This window comes from Boleophthalmus pectinirostris, unplaced genomic scaffold (genome assembly GCF_026225935.1).
Source record: "Boleophthalmus pectinirostris isolate CB_2022bp ecotype Guang Dong unplaced genomic scaffold, ASM2622593v1 HiC_scaffold_9, whole genome shotgun sequence".
NCBI lineage: Eukaryota > Metazoa > Chordata > Actinopteri > Gobiiformes > Gobiidae > Boleophthalmus > Boleophthalmus pectinirostris.
In genome coordinates this window covers 23,463,403-23,478,939 of record NW_026571541.1, presented here as the reverse complement: position 1 = coordinate 23,478,939, position 15,537 = coordinate 23,463,403, and the positions used below count along the sequence as shown (strand labels likewise).

Genomic DNA, 15,537 nt, shown 5'->3' with positions numbered 1-15,537 from the left:
CATCTGGCATTATGAATCACACTGTTGTTAGGCAGGGCCCCCTGACTGCATTATGCATAAGGTCCTCCCAAAGCCAGAAACAGCCCTGAAAACATCACTAAACCTCACCATGTCTTATGACTTCAGCTTACTCTGTTAAAACCCAAAGGAGAGCACACACACAAATGCATCAGGCGCAGTCATGCAAACCTGAGCCTCTGCACTATATAAACACTAGCGGATTGGCTGTCAGTGTCTTTTTCCTGGACGCTCACACTTACCCAAACACAGGGGGAGGTGGGAGGGTGCCAGTCCTGTGTCCTCTCAGGGTCTATTTCGGAGGCGACGAGAAAATGATCAAAGCCCAGTGCCCACAATCCAGGAATGACCTTCTAAATGTCTCAGATGTCTCCCCTTACACTCAAATATACTGGCTCATCTTCTACACCCACGCGTATGTGGCTACATGCGCTCAGTCTGGAGGTGTGCAGATTCCTATTAGAAACTAGCCCACGTCTGTTGGACCTATAAGTGTTAGAGTGCCCAGTCTTTCCACTTACCACTTGACATGTGTGAGATGGATTTCAGTGCGTTCTTTTAGGGAGCGCAGGTGGTATGGTATGTTAATTGCAAGATTATTTGTTACCCATCTTAGAAGTCAATAGAACAGTTTGCTACAACAAATGAACAGGTGCATATGTCCTTAATGCATGTGGAATATATTTGGATTATGCCCATAGCGTGATGAAGTTTTCCCTGTAGTTTGTTAGCGGCAGTGGAAGAATCTTGAAAGTCTTGCCTCTATCTGATCTGGCCCTATACATTAGAGTTGCCCGTTTTCAGTAGCCATTCAGGAATATTCAGTTTAAGGATAAGTCAAAATGATATATTGGAAATTTTACATAATTCTCTTTTTCTTACAAAAAGATATTTGTAGGTCTGTCTGTATTTTCTTCATTTATATTTACATAATCTTAGAAGTCCTAGATTGACTCACCACTATCCCTTTAAATACATTAATCTCTCCATAAATCCATGTAATACTGGTGTTACTTCTAAAATTCCCATTGAGATTTTGTTGCAGTGGTCACCTCAGGCCCTCATCCGTTCCTTTACATCCTTTGTGCTCCGTGGTTTACTGGTGTTAGGCCTGAGGTCAAAGGTCATAAAACAGAGGGGTGATAAATGCTTCCAGGTCAGCTCTCTTGTCTCGGGGAGATGGTTCGAGACCTGACAGCCAGTACATGGTCAGTGAGCTGGAGAGGTAGAACTGACTGCTCCACTACACTCTTTCTCCTCATATGCCACACATGAGGAGCCCAGCTGCTACAGGCCTGTTCAGAAGCACAAAAGGGACACATCAAAGAATCACTTGTGGTGTAAAGTTGTTCTGGGAGGTGGAGAAATTAGCAAGTGAAGTGAACCAATTTAAGCTTGTCTCATTTTGTATTTATTTCAAAGTCATTCTCCCCAATTTATCTACTTAAAGCAATATTAGAACTTCAAATAGATTTGCCAAATTCCCTGATTTAAGTTCCAACTCTTTGGAACAACTTTGAATGATAAGTTTTGGCATAATTTGTAAGTGTTATTCATTTCTATTTTACTTGAATAATGAAATATGACAATACCATTCACTCCAAACAGCAAGACGACCAAAAGATAAACATGTTTACAATATGATTAAAACTCAAGATGGAGTTAAAGGTTGGGTCTTAATCCAAGATCCATTAGACCTATAACCAGGCTAAATTATAGGTCTCCATAGACCTGACCTATAACTTAGCCTGGTGACTGTAGACTGGTTTAATGTCATACTGTGGAACACTCCAGACGATGCAATAATATCTCCTTGGGGATAAGTATCCCCGCATCCCACACCGGAAAAGTTACACAGTACCCTCTTTAGTTAGAAACATAATAATAAACTTCAAAGTACATAAGACTGAGCTTTGGAAACACTGTCTGTAATCTGACTGGAAAATGTTTGAGTATTTTTCCATTGGGTTAAAATAATAACTCCTCATTAATAATACAGTTAAAGCATGAAGTCTTCTCATGTGAGGTCACACTGGCCCACTGCCGCCCCCCCACACACACGTCTCCTGCTGGGCTCCTGTGCCTTGTGCTCTGGCTCCCCCATGCTAAAACTAATCTATCTGACTTTCATAACTAGTTTAATCTGATTAGCATTCCCGCCGGTATGAACACCACACAGAACAGAGTTGCAGAGGTCACACACCACAGGCTGAGAAATACCTCTGCACACAAATACTCCTATTAACAGGACCATTAGCTGCTGAAAAACACCTGATGTCAGTGTTCCAAATTAGACCCTGTGTAGTGTTTATAAAGGTTATGAAACAATATCATATGTTTACAGTTTTGCTATTGAAAAAAAATCACTAACTTCACTTTATTAATTTAAATTAATTTAAATCATTCAAATAGTCACATATAGGCTAGTGATTTTTTTGGTCTTTGTGTACATCAAAAAACATTGATTTCTCATACCACTACGTAAACATTGTAGGCAAGTGGGGAGATGTACCTTGCTCAAGAACACAATGGCAGCGTGCATTGCCAGTAGTGATGGGAAAAGATCTTATGCCACAAGAGACAAATCTTCCACAAGATTGTGCACACATGACATAACAGAAATGATCTTGTGTGATTTTTTTCCCATGTGCTTACATTTGGACAAAAAAGACTAAGTGCTGGCAAGTTGAACCACACAATATTATTATTATCATGCATTTATTAAAAATTATGCCCAACTCTGATCTTCTTATGGACCCAGTCTTGTGTCTTGTCTTGTCTAGTGGAAATTGTGCATTGTCCCACCATTGAAGTACATATGACTGATTCTCTAATTTTTACTTAATTTGTTGGGATTATAAATATGTAAATATAAATTTGAGTTTTACACTGATCAAGAAGTAATTTGCGAAGAAAAATTGAAAAAATATGTTCAAAATAACAGAACGTAGAGAGTTCTAAGACATTTATGACATAACATCACACTGGGGAGAATTCTTTCCAAAATTTTGTCAGTTTACATTAAAGAAACTAATTTTTTCTGGTACTTTCAACATTAATTCAATAAAATAAAGGTGTTTTCTTATATTCGTGTAGGGTAGGTTTGCTATGTATGTCACGATTTCCAACCAGGAAGTAAAAATTTAAACCTAAAAAATTTCCAATTTCGGAAAACAATAAAACAATAAATAAATAAATAAATAAATGATCTTAGTTGTGTTTTAGTAAATAAGTAGTCTAACCTTTAATTGCCAGTAGTGGGGAATAAACTGTCGGTTTCATGCCAGCTGCTTTACTCCCTTACCACTGAGATAAACAGGTTCTGAAAATGAATAGAAAGAACATTTGTTTTCGAAGCATGTTTTTTACATTTTTTATATTAACTGTTTTTAAAATGTATTTAGTGATGTATTTTCCTTTTCAGTTATGTGAAGTGAAGTGACCCATGTCTTTTCCAGCATGCCTCTGATTGGACACTGTTTATGTTGTGCGTGTGTCTGACATGTGGAGTCTTCCTCCCACACAGCAGAGGAAAGTCCGGCCTGGTTTGTTTGGGTTTGACTTGGGCAGCGGAGAGGGGAGAGGGGAAAGAAACGCTTAAATTTGACGAAGGTAGGGTCGATGAAGGAAACATAATTTTAATAGTTTGAGCTGACACAAAACAGACAGAGCCAGAGATGTTACAGTTGTCGTAACAATTATAGTCATACTTCTTGCACTTGGTCTATAGGATTTTTGACACATTAGCATTGCCAAAGTCTGATATTTTAATTCATTTATATATAAGCTCTGTGGAAATCTATACTACTACTTTTTCCCTTTAAAGACCCATTTAATGCCTTGAATAACTTTCAGCATCCCTTTGAAAAGAGGACAATTTTGACATTCACTACAGTATGAATAAAGACTATATTGGTTAACATCTGCCACTGTCAGGGCTGTTTCTAGTTTTGTGGGGCCCCACGCAAGATGCATTATGGGGCCTTAAATTCATCAAAACTGAGAATTTTTTTAAAATCTTATATTGGTTATATGACCTGTGTCTATTTCTGGACAGGAATACTCTCTTATTTATTGTTTGAAAATGTAAACTAAACCTACTGTATGTATATTCCACCAAAATAAAACAATGCAGTGACACATTCTATCCCATTAATATACCGCAGTAAAGGAAAAAAGAAAAAGTAAAAAGTAAAGCATTTGAAATTATACGTACTAGAAATGTAACTGCATTTCCTGCTACACATAAGGAACAAGTCAGAATATGAAAATGGCAAATTAAAGACAGTTTTAATTTAAGTCCAAAGTGTGAAATGGAGTTTAGGAAAGATGGTCCAGGAGAAGGGCAGGGACAGAGGGGTCACATTCCTGTAGTGCATCCAACCTGTTGCTGCTGGACTGTCCAGTGTAAACACAGCGCAGAGGTCGAGGGCAATCTGTCACAGCCAATCAGAGTAGTGTTCTTATAGCAATTTTTCCCAACTCCTTTTTCGAATTTATATATCTGCTGAGATGTTTTATTGAGATGTTAGCCAGATGTTTTATTATTCTCTCATTCTGTGTTAGCCAGTCATAAAAAGACATTTTTGTGGATATTTTTTTTAATTCAGTGGAAAAATAAAGGAATGTAAATAATTAAAATATCAATAAATATGCCTACTATTATAATAACAACATAAGTACACCAAACTGCCATGAAGCGTGCCATGAAAATGTATGGCCTTCATGGAGCTAGACTGCCCTCTGCTGGATAACAATAGTAACTGCAACTCATCAAAGACAAGACAATGTTGAAATAATATTAATGTAATGTTTAAAGGCAGAGTAGCAAATGAATATGCAATCAAAATTAAGATAAATTAAATCTATATCCTTATATATATATATATATATATATATATATATATATATATATATATATATATATATATATATATATATATATATATATATGTATATTAGAAAATAGAGTTAAGTTATGAAAAAAGCATAAAAAACTAAAATTTATAATAAAACCATGCACCATACTAGTAAACAGTTTGCTTACTTAAAATGATAAATGCAGTAACAGCAGGCAGGATATGGACATATATGTACAACACAAAGGGCCAAATATGCAGTGTATTCAAGTATTAATTTCAATATCTTAAAAAAGTAAGATAATCCATTAAATCATCAGTTTTGAAAATATCTTGAGGCTATTCTGCTTTACATTGACCTGCAGTGTGTGTTCAGTGACATGCCTCACAGGATTACAATTTTAAGTATTGTCTTACATTCACATTGTAACTTACATTTTACTTCTTCAATCAGAACAAATAAAGTCAAGGAGCTGAGTAAGCTTCCTCTTCGCACCACTTTGAGGGAATATTAATGTTCATCCGTAATACACAGACACCTGTCATAAGCCACTTTCATCTTCATTTTGATTAGTCTCCGTATAAGGGCGGGCTCTGCTCCTGTAACATACATTCAAACAGTCATAAGTCATTTTATAAAGACTATAGGCTACAGTGGATAGATAAACAATATAAGCATTTACCTGAACTTTTTATAAGCAAAGATACCAAATGCAAGTAAGAGAACTGCAAGTATGGGAACAACTATACAAGCTACTGTTACAGGAATGTTTTCTTGTTTACCTTTTGAAGAAGAAAAAAAAAAAGTAAATTATACACAATAAATCATTTTAAAATCAAATTATTATCTGAACCACCTGAACTGTCAAAAGCTTTTCAAGAGGCTGATTGCTCTATTATGGAACATATTGTGAATCAGGATGAATCTAATCAGAAAATGGTGGTGATTTTTTTTTTCCTGGCATATTGCCCATCTATACCACATTGGATTATTTCCATAGCTTGGCAGGTTTTCATACTGGATGACTTTTTCTGACTTGCCATGCCTATGATGGTACATGAACTGTTGGCCAACAGTTAACCATTCTGAAACACAGGTAGATGCCTATACATTTGGGTAACATTTGACTCTTTCATGCGCTGTCTTGTGCTGGGTCTTGGCTAGGTCATCATTGTAAATGAGAAGATATTTTCAATTGACCTGCCTGATATAATATTGAATGAATGATTAAATAAATAAAATGACTTGCTATATTAATTTCCTGAACATAAACAGCACAGCTCTTACCCTAATCATTGCCAATTAACACAAACAATCTTCAAATGAATTTTTCCAAAGTCTGAATTCTGAATTCTGCTCCTAATCAAATCCAAATGGCAGAATATTGAGCTCTATAAATTTTTCTTTTCTAAAATAAGATGATATTCTAAAGGCTGTTATATCATTATAATCTAGAATATGAAAAAAGCATTTACCCCTTATCTAAAAGTTATCTGTTACTCACAGACAGAGAGAACTGAGGAGACCCCATCCACGGAGCAGCTGATGTTCTGCTGCTTCCCAGTGGAACAGTTAAAGGATGCCATACTGGAGAGGTTGAATAACTGTGTTTTGTTGTCTTCAAAGTGATCATTTCCCAAGATGGAAACAATGGATTTTCCCCATTCAATTGTCTTGTTGGGGTAGCCGCCGTGTGAAGAGCACTGCACCAGGCACTGCTCCTTTGTACAGTTGTGGAGTTGTATTGAGGGTTTGCTGTAGTTTGCTGTTAGACAAAATACAAAAGAAAGAAACATACATACATATATATGTAAGTATATGTATGTATGTAACAACAAAAATAAATGTGCAACATGGTGAACAACAACTCTTGTGTGTGGAAATGCCTTAGCCTTGTCATTAATAATAATAATAATAATAATAATAATACAAAAAATATTACATTAAATTTATATAAATATATTTTCAGTATAATGATAAGGTGTGCTGTAAATTGCAAGAATTGTATTGTGTCTAATATTTAACAAGCACATTTGTTTTCTCTTTGAAGAAAAAATAAATAAATAAATAAAATTACCCCATCTCTATTTTTGAAAGTATCTATTATTTGAGTACACATATTGGTACTCACCCAGCAATCTTTATCCTTTGTATTCTTTGTAAGAAATATTAAACACATTTTTTAATTATTACCTTAAAATCTAACAGGATTGGGTGACAGAAACATTCGGAGCTCCAGTCTACTCTTCTCTCCTCATTTTTTTTTTTTTTAAATCTCTGTAAATTCTTCTCTGCATTTCACCCATCCTTTCAGGATGTCTAGTGGTCAACACATGGGGCATCCAGGGACCCATCTCCCTGATCTTGTTACTTGGCTTGGTCAGGACTGTTCCTTAGCTGGAGGATTTAACCTTCAGTGCATGTTTTTGGGATGACCCACCAGAACACGGAACTCCACACAGAAAGGCCCAGGCAACCTGGAGATCGAACTCATAACCTTCTTGCTGTGAGGCCTGAGTGCTAGCCACAGTGCCACTTTTTGTGCCCCTTTGTGCCCAGTACTTTATTTGTAACGTACCTGTGATGGTCAGCTCTATGTGAGTCACGTTATTTAAGCCTTCACTGGTCTCAAAATAACAGGTGTACTGTCCCGCATGAGAAACGTTCAGTTCAGACATGTAGATGAGACTTTTCTCTTTCTCCAGTTTGGTGTTTGGCCATGGATTATGGGTTGACATGTTTTTAGATTCATAGTATCCATTCACAAAGACACTGTCTCGCTGTAAATACAAGAATTTGTATTTCACGTCTGGCTTAAGTGGACAGCGGAAAACAACTTTTCCCCCAACATATCCACTCAGCTTCTCTTCGGAGTCTGAAAGACAAATGGAATAATTAAGAAACAAATATTAAATTTAGCATCATTAACATTATTATCTTACTCAGTGTTTCCATGCTATTTAGTCAATGAAAAGTCAATGTTGTGTCAAATTAAAAAGGACACATTTGTGTAAGGTTTTTGTTTAGTGCTATTTTGTTGGTAAAAGCTTTATGAAATTAGATATTCTTTATACAGACATTTTCTGACATCTTTAAGTGATGTGACACAATAATAAAATTTCCTGCTTCTTACATATATGTATTTACAGTAAAGGCTGTTGTGCTGAGAGGACAGTTCAACTCACCCGCTGCAGCAGCAATGATGTATGACAATATCAACTTGCACATCCACAGTAGATGTTTGTTTTGACTAAGAACAATTGCACAAAGAATATAACACATTATATTACATGGGAGCATATTTTCAGGGTTAGTTTGAGGCTCAGTGTTAGACTGTTGAATCTGGACAGGATAATTAATAATTATACTTTATGATATACTTACACAATATCTTGGTGGAAGCACTCGACTGTGACCTGTTCAACAACAAAGATTAAAAAAAAGATTAACACAAAAATGTCAAGTATTTTCCTATAGTCATAGAACAAGCATGCTGAAAGTCAATCTCTCCACTCCATCATCAAACATTATCCCAAAGTTGAGGTGTTATATAACTATAACTATATATAAAGATTTTACCTTTTTATCTGATCAGTGGCAGTGAGTCATCGCAAGCCGTATTATGCTGTACTACAATACTTTGATTGAATACATGTACTCTCAATATTAACTTAATGAGCTTTGTGTTGCATTGTGCTTTGTGTTGCATTTTTGTATGAAAAGCACTCTGTAAGTAAATAAGTAAATGATTGACTGATACTTCACAAGTCATAATATATGAAAGAAAGTACTTTATTGAAATGCACACAATTTTGTTAATTACTTTTGATCATTCCTAAAAATGTAAATGTATTAAAAATACATTTTGTATTTACCATACAGAAATCCATGTTTCATGTGCAAGCTTGTTTGTAGTTGGGTTATAGTTCTTAAAGTATTACAAACACAGACGTGTGCAGACAGCTGAAATATTTTGAATAGATAAGCTAACACCAGCTTTCATTCATCATAAAATGTGTCTAGTCAGGAAGCACTGATCTCACTTCCTCTCACAGAATCCATAACAAAAGATAGAGATCGAATAATAAAGTAAATTTAAAAAATAAACTATATAGAAGTGAAAAGGGTGGTGAATTTTAGTTTACTTACCATCTTGCAGCAATACTTGCCGGTCACTCCTTGTGAAACTTCCTTACTACCTACGCACATATAAATGGGTGGATATGTGGGTTGGGTATAGAGTCACTTAGCTGTCCACAAACAAAGAAAACAATTCTCACGTTGTCATTGGTATAAAACTCAAACCTCAACCTAGCAACAAAATGATAATGAAACAAAGTTAAACACATACTGTGCATACTTGCAAATGATTGTATGCACTTTGACAGTCAAATGTATGCTTAAAAGGTGCAGGCTATTTAAATTGCATAGAGCTGAAGGATTTATTGTCCAAATGTGTCAGAATAAAATATACAAGAAATATATAGGCTTTGTTGAACTTTGTTGTTAAACTAAAACTGTACTAAACTAAACTTAAACTGTACTAAAGTCCAAAGTGAAACTATGCAAGTGCATGTATGCTATGTCTTCACAGTCTGCAGTCTTTACAATCTGACCACACCTTCAGCAGCATGTGTGTTGTGTCTATTTGTCTTTATTGTTTCTATGTATGTACTTATTTTAACAATAAAGGTATAACTATCTGCAAAATGTAGTCTGCCTGTTTATGCGCCACAATGATCTTAGATACCACATATAGTTATTTAAGTTTCTATTAGGCCTATATTTCTCCATAACAAATACATGTTAAGTAGCATTTTGTTTTTCAGTTAAGTTTTTCACCCAATTTAAAATGTCTAAGGATTAGAGATGGGAGATATGCCAATTATGAAATTGAATAAACTTTAAAATAAAAACTAGTAGTCCAGGAGCCAGACCACAGTTGTTGTTGGTTTTTTTTTTTTACGTACTATTATTTGTCATCAATGTACACCTCGGGCCATTACAAATTCAGGACCCCAAACACTCTTTTTCGGACCCACCCGAATGCTGAGCCTGTTAAAAGTGGTGGTATAGTCACATTCAGTGTCACATAGTCAGTGTGGAAAAAAGAATAGCCTACTGACATGATGAGGAATACAATTTACAATTATTAGACCAGTCATACAAAAATATAAATCAGAATAAATCCTCCTCTGAAGTACAGTGGGTATTTATTTATTTGTTTTATTTAGCAGGGACAGTGTACATTAATCAACTTTTCTGTAAATGTACCTGAATTAGCTAGAGAGGCTATTTTTCACGTGCACTTGCTCTTTTTCTCAGGGGGAACGAGTCTCTAAAAGCTGAGTGGTGTCACTGTGTGGTGGTTCTGATCCTGATGAAGTGAGAGAGTGGAGGAGATGACTGGCCATGGATGGTTTTGACAATGAGACAAAGGTTTGAATACTTGATGAGTTTTTCCCAGGTTAACAGGTTGTGATATCTCATGGGCTTTCCGTCCAATATTTTTATTGTCTGTTTGTATAGTGATTCTATGGGTTTTAGGGTGGTAGACCCAGATGTATGTGGGTCCCACACAAAACTGAGTTAAAACAGAAGAACTCGTAATGGCCTGAGGTGTACGTAAAAAAAAAAAAAAAAAAAAAGAAAAAAATCACACTTTTTGTCTGATTATTAAACCTCGGCCCCAGGTACGTTTTAGCACATTTCTTCAATATCGTAAAGAAGCCGCGGGAAACGCGGGTGCGTAAATGACGTAAGTTTCTTCGTAGGAGACTAGTAAAATGTTGTCACGTGGTACAAGGTTTCGCAGTTGCCATGTAGCAACCACGCAAGCATAATCTTTGGGTTTAAGCGAGCAAGCGCTTGTGGTGGGTTTTAGTCCTGTTTGACCTCAAATAAACAATCAAGCCGTTCATGGAAATAAGGTATGACGCAAACGTTTCTATTCGCATGTCCCGAGCTGCAGAAGAGCCGCGATCAAACATTTTACTGTCAGCTACCGGGAAGGGAGCTAACGGTGCTAATAGTTAGCATTGTTGTCATTAGGAACATAGGCTGAAAACTAGATGGATGGTATTCAACCAGAAGAATTGGCAATTGCCTCTCATTCAAATGGTCAACATAAATCATTCATAGATTTTTAAAAAGCATTGCACTGTGATAAAAACCTGTGATATCAAGGTGCAGTTCAGAAACTTATTGCATTGATCTGCACTAACGGGAAACTAAAATAAGTGCAAAATGATTTTGTTAATTATTATGTATGATGATAAATTTCATCTCTAAGTATCTAAGTGCAATAAAAAATATTTTAGCTCCACAACTATGGTTATGGCGTTAATAAAACTATTCCCCTTTTTGTAGCATCTGTGCAGTCTACCTTGAAAATGCCTCCGAGTTCAGATGACGTGCGAAAGAAATTTATTTTAACAACAACCAGCAACTTCTTTCTATTGAAGCTCCCCCCCTCACTGGAAAACAGCCCGGAACTCAACAGCTTTTTAGATGATGGAAATGAATTTGTACTCTCTGTCTACAAAAATGAGAATGACATTCACATGTCTAAAACGGTAAACTTGATTATGTTAACACTATACATACATATAGATATAGATATATATATATATATATGTGTGTGTGTGTGTGTGTGTGTGTGTGTATAATGTTCTTACATTCCTTATTAGCATTTTAGATTATGGATTATGTATGTTATGCAGATCGAGGGATTGGGGAAAAACAAACAAAAGGTGTTGGTGTTCTTTAAATTGCAACCAACCGTGATCACAGAGGAAAATCTTCACCAGAGCTTATTGGTATCATCCATGTTGGATTCGCCCATCAATACTCTGTACCAGGCTGTTAAACAGGTCTTTGCACCTGTGCTGCTAAAGGTTAGACTGGGTTAGATAATTCTTATAATTTAAGAAAGTGTTTTGAATGAAAAGTGTCAATAATATGCTTCTGTGCTTCTAACATTTAGGATGAGCGCTGGCGGGCAGTCTTTGATCCAAAGCTGGCAGATCTTCTCAGTGAACTTGAGCAGGGTCTGGGCTCAGTGGTCCGACATCACGGAGTGCACCCTTCTTCAAAGAAGGATCGTAAGGAGGATGATGTATTAGGTATGAATACAATACATTTGATAAGATATATTGTATCATATTTTCTTTCCTAAATTCTTATTTTCAACTAAGGTATTCTAACTCCCAATGATGAGTTTCAGTACTGGATAGATCTAGCTGAGAATGCAGAAAAAATCACAGTGCGAGAAAGAGCTGCACATTTTGAAGAGCAATTTAAACCTATACAAAAGGTAGATTAATGTGATAGTTGAGTGAAAGTGAACTACCTTGTTGAAGAATATGCTGTATGTGTTCTTGTCTTTCTGTAGGAGTATGCAGGGCTGGAAGGCTTGTCCATGACAGACGTTGTAGATTTGTTGGACATCACGAAAGACACTCTAGATGATGTTTGGCGCCAGACTGATTTTGAACCTTATCCAGAGCCACGCATGAGTCGTCTCATGGATGTTATTGGTTAGTTGTCAAAAGACACCTGCAACATTATAATTCTGTGAAAGAGTTTTGTGCCTTTGTCAATTTATACTCATGTTTAAAAACACTTAGCTGGTGCACTGGGAAGATATGTACAAAAGAAACTGAGTGATCATAAAATATTTGAGGAGCCATTCACCTCAGTCAGAGAGGACCTCAGAATGGGTTTTTCGATTTGTGAGCAGTGGGTGGTGACCTGTGAGCATTTGACTGGCCAGGTAAAACTATAGAGATAACTTAAAATACAAAGTTCACAAGTTCACACATAATACTTTTTTTTAGGCATGGAAAAGGCATTCTCTTCATCCATGGAAAGGAAACAAACATTGTCCACAAGTTTTGCAAAACCTTGGAAAAAGATTAGATGAAGTATGATTAATTGTAGATGAAATTATGTTGTCAAAAAGATGTATAATTTAGCTATTTTGTGTTTTCAAAGGTAATCACTTTGCGCATGGTCCATGAGAAACTGTTGCGTTTGTTATCAGGGGCAAAGCAGCAGACTCTAACTTCAGATCTTGTGTTTGAGCCTTTCTCTGGACTCAACCCTTTGCATTACAACCCCTACACTGAGGTCAGTCATGCACTGTTGGAGTTCAACAGTCTTACCCCCTTTGAAATCTGCTCCAGATTCATAAGGACATTTGTAATGTAATTTTGCATTTAAGGATGTGACAGCTTTGTGATAACTAATGAATATCATGTATATAATGTATGTATAAACTAAATAGCCATATTTATTATTATATTTCTGTCATCAGCCCCTTTGGAAAGCAGCAGTGGCTCAGTTTGAGCGTCTAATTACACCCTCAGAGCAGGAAGTTGCAGGCCGATTAAAGAACTACATTGCAGATGTGCAGAACAATCCTCAACAGGTTAATATATATGTGTGTGTGTGTGTGTGTATGTATGTATATATATATATATATATATGTGTGTGTGTGTATATATACACACAGTATGGTAATGTGATTGGTTACGGTAACAAAATGCATGTGAATGTTTCTTTGCAGCTGTTACATGTGTTCCAAAAACATAAAGAGTTAATCCAGCGGCCCAGCATCAGTAAAGAGCTGCAGTCAGAGAGAGAAGTCTTACTTGCCAGACTACTGGACTACAACAAAGGTGCAATTTATATTTTTGTGTCACATTTAACTAAAAAGTCAAGATAAACGGAAGATAAAGCCTAAGCTTATGATTGTAGGACTTAAGACTGACTTTGAAACCCGTTGTCATGGGGGTCCTGGAGATAAGTCTGGACCTTTCATTGGTAGAAATCTACCTGAAGTGGTCAACAAAATAGTCTGGGTCCGACAGCTTATACATAAGGTCATTGTCATTCAAGCTCATTCAGATGACTACACATAGAAAGGCACATGCTGTAACATTCCTTCTTTGTGTCTTTTTTTTTGGTTAATGTAACAGCTTGAAGATTCTTCTCGTATCGCTGAGGCTCTACTCCCAGATCTATCTGGGTTTAAAGGGTTTCTGCGTTTTTCTGATGATCTGCTGGATGTGTTAAGAGCATATGAGCAGGAGCAGTTTGAAGATTGGTCCCGAGATATCCTATCTGGACTGGCTGATCCCAAATCAGGAATTAGGTTTTAACATAATTTATTCTAGTTTGTCTTTATCTTATTTGTCTCAGCTATCTATTCATCTTACCCTAAACTCTCTCTTCTAGTCTACAAGCCAGTAGCCGTGTGATGGACCTAGACCATGTAGATGGTAGACTTCAGATCCAGTACTCCGATAGACTGGTCAGTCTGCTCAGAGAGGTCAGGCAGCTGTCTGCTTTAGGGTTTCCCATCCCAGCTAAGATACAACAGGCTGCTAATACTGCAGACAAGTTCTATAGACAGGCCATTGTCCTAAAACAGGTTAGTTACGAATTCATTTATTGGCTTGAAGTAATTCTTTAATTCACCCTCACCTCTTCCGTTGTAGGTTGCCCATTTCTACAACACTATTGACCAACAGATGATTCCCTCTCAGAAACCCATGATGCTCGGTTTGGCCTTAGCTTTTGAAGAGATCATCAAGGTATTTCTTGCAAATATTTTACTTTTTATATAATGTTTCGTAAATTTGTAGCCATACTTTCCTTTGTTTTTGTTTTTTTTTAGAATCCTCGTTCTAATTCTAAGGATTCCGGTGGAAAACTCCAGATTACCTGGGACAATCCGAAAGAATTAGAGGTCTATATTGCTAAACTTCAGACTGCTGCAGAGAAACTCTCAACAGAAAACAGGAAGTTACGAAAATGGCACACAGATTTTGTTGACAAGGTTGTTTCTACATTCTTTTTTGAGATTCTTTACAAGAGTTGCATGAAAATGGATGGCTGTACATTGTGCAGTAAATGTCATTGTTCTTATACTCTGCTTGTTCCAACACATCATATTTTAGGTGGTGACACTAATGAATGTTGATCTACTGAGGCATCAGCAGCGGTGGAAGGAGGGACTTCAAGACCTTCGTACTGGCTTTGCTGTTCTGGAGGCTCAAGTAAGTTATAGGCAAATGTTTTTTAGATTAAATAATTTTTAGTAAAGTGTATTGTATATTTTGTGTAGGGATTCAGGTCTGATGACATGCGTGCTTGGAGACAGCACTGGAATCATCAGTTGTACAAGGCTCTTGAACATCAGTATCAAATGGGACTGGAAGCTCTTAACAAGAACCTGCCAGAAATACACGTCGATCTTACTTTCAAGTATTTTCTTAGACTCTTGTGTATTCTAATCTGTATTGTATTTTAATTGTAACAAATGTCTCTTTGTGCAGACAGGGCCGTTTACAGTTTCGCCCTCCATTTGAAGAAGTTCGATCTCGATACTTCAAGGAAATGAAAAGGTTCATCTCTATTCCCAACCAGTTCAAAGGGGTCAGTGCCCAAGGGGAGGAGCTCATCTTCAGCATTATGATCGACAAGAATGCATCTGGGTTTCTCACCATTTTCACCAAAGCAGAGGATTTATTCAGGCGCCTCCAAGCTATACAAAACAAGTTCAAGGTGATATGAGTACAAAAGTATGAAATACAAAAAAGTTCCAAAATTGTTTTAAAGCTGCTCTTACTGATGGAGGATGTTCTCCTTGTA

The 15,537-nt window shown here is 36.5% G+C and overlaps 2 protein-coding genes across 2 annotated transcripts in view; one reads left to right on the top strand and one right to left on the bottom strand.

The window, feature by feature from the left end:
• The window catches only part of LOC110174246 (cytoplasmic dynein 2 heavy chain 1), a 97,512-nt gene that overhangs the window by 25,378 nt on the left and 56,597 nt on the right, over window positions 1-15,537 (top strand). The window contains exons 4-22 of the mRNA XM_055167044.1: window positions 10,204-10,317; window positions 11,248-11,453; window positions 11,601-11,774; window positions 11,864-12,002; window positions 12,075-12,193; window positions 12,272-12,416; window positions 12,507-12,652; window positions 12,717-12,803; window positions 12,874-13,008; window positions 13,196-13,309; window positions 13,448-13,559; window positions 13,639-13,763; window positions 13,860-14,035; window positions 14,119-14,314; window positions 14,382-14,477; window positions 14,561-14,722; window positions 14,844-14,942; window positions 15,011-15,150; window positions 15,222-15,450. Coding sequence (XP_055023019.1) covers window positions 11,271-11,453; window positions 11,601-11,774; window positions 11,864-12,002; window positions 12,075-12,193; window positions 12,272-12,416; window positions 12,507-12,652; window positions 12,717-12,803; window positions 12,874-13,008; window positions 13,196-13,309; window positions 13,448-13,559; window positions 13,639-13,763; window positions 13,860-14,035; window positions 14,119-14,314; window positions 14,382-14,477; window positions 14,561-14,722; window positions 14,844-14,942; window positions 15,011-15,150; window positions 15,222-15,450 — 2,577 coding nt within the window. The 5' untranslated portion in view covers window positions 10,204-10,317; window positions 11,248-11,270. The remainder of the gene's footprint in view (window positions 1-10,203; window positions 10,318-11,247; window positions 11,454-11,600; window positions 11,775-11,863; window positions 12,003-12,074; window positions 12,194-12,271; window positions 12,417-12,506; window positions 12,653-12,716; window positions 12,804-12,873; window positions 13,009-13,195; window positions 13,310-13,447; window positions 13,560-13,638; window positions 13,764-13,859; window positions 14,036-14,118; window positions 14,315-14,381; window positions 14,478-14,560; window positions 14,723-14,843; window positions 14,943-15,010; window positions 15,151-15,221; window positions 15,451-15,537) is intronic.
• LOC110174404 (uncharacterized) lies at window positions 4,984-9,066 on the bottom strand. Its single transcript, XM_020940506.2, has 7 exons — window positions 9,028-9,066; window positions 8,263-8,294; window positions 8,064-8,128; window positions 7,457-7,753; window positions 6,383-6,643; window positions 5,561-5,660; window positions 4,984-5,477 (listed from the first exon to the last, which is right to left on the bottom strand). The coding sequence occupies exons 1-7, from the start codon at window positions 9,028-9,030 to the stop codon at window positions 5,420-5,422; spliced, it is 816 nt and encodes a 271-aa protein (XP_020796165.2). The 5' UTR covers window positions 9,031-9,066; the 3' UTR covers window positions 4,984-5,419.

Coding starts and splice junctions, on each gene's coding strand:
- LOC110174404 (XM_020940506.2), bottom strand. Junction 8,129..8,262: donor TGCTTCCACCAAGATATTGT/GTAAGTATATCA, acceptor AATTGTTCTTAG/TCAAAACAAACATCTACTGT. Junction 7,754..8,063: donor CATCATTGCTGCTGCAGCGG/GTGAGTTGAACT, acceptor TTTGTCTTTCAG/ACTCCGAAGAGAAGCTGAGT.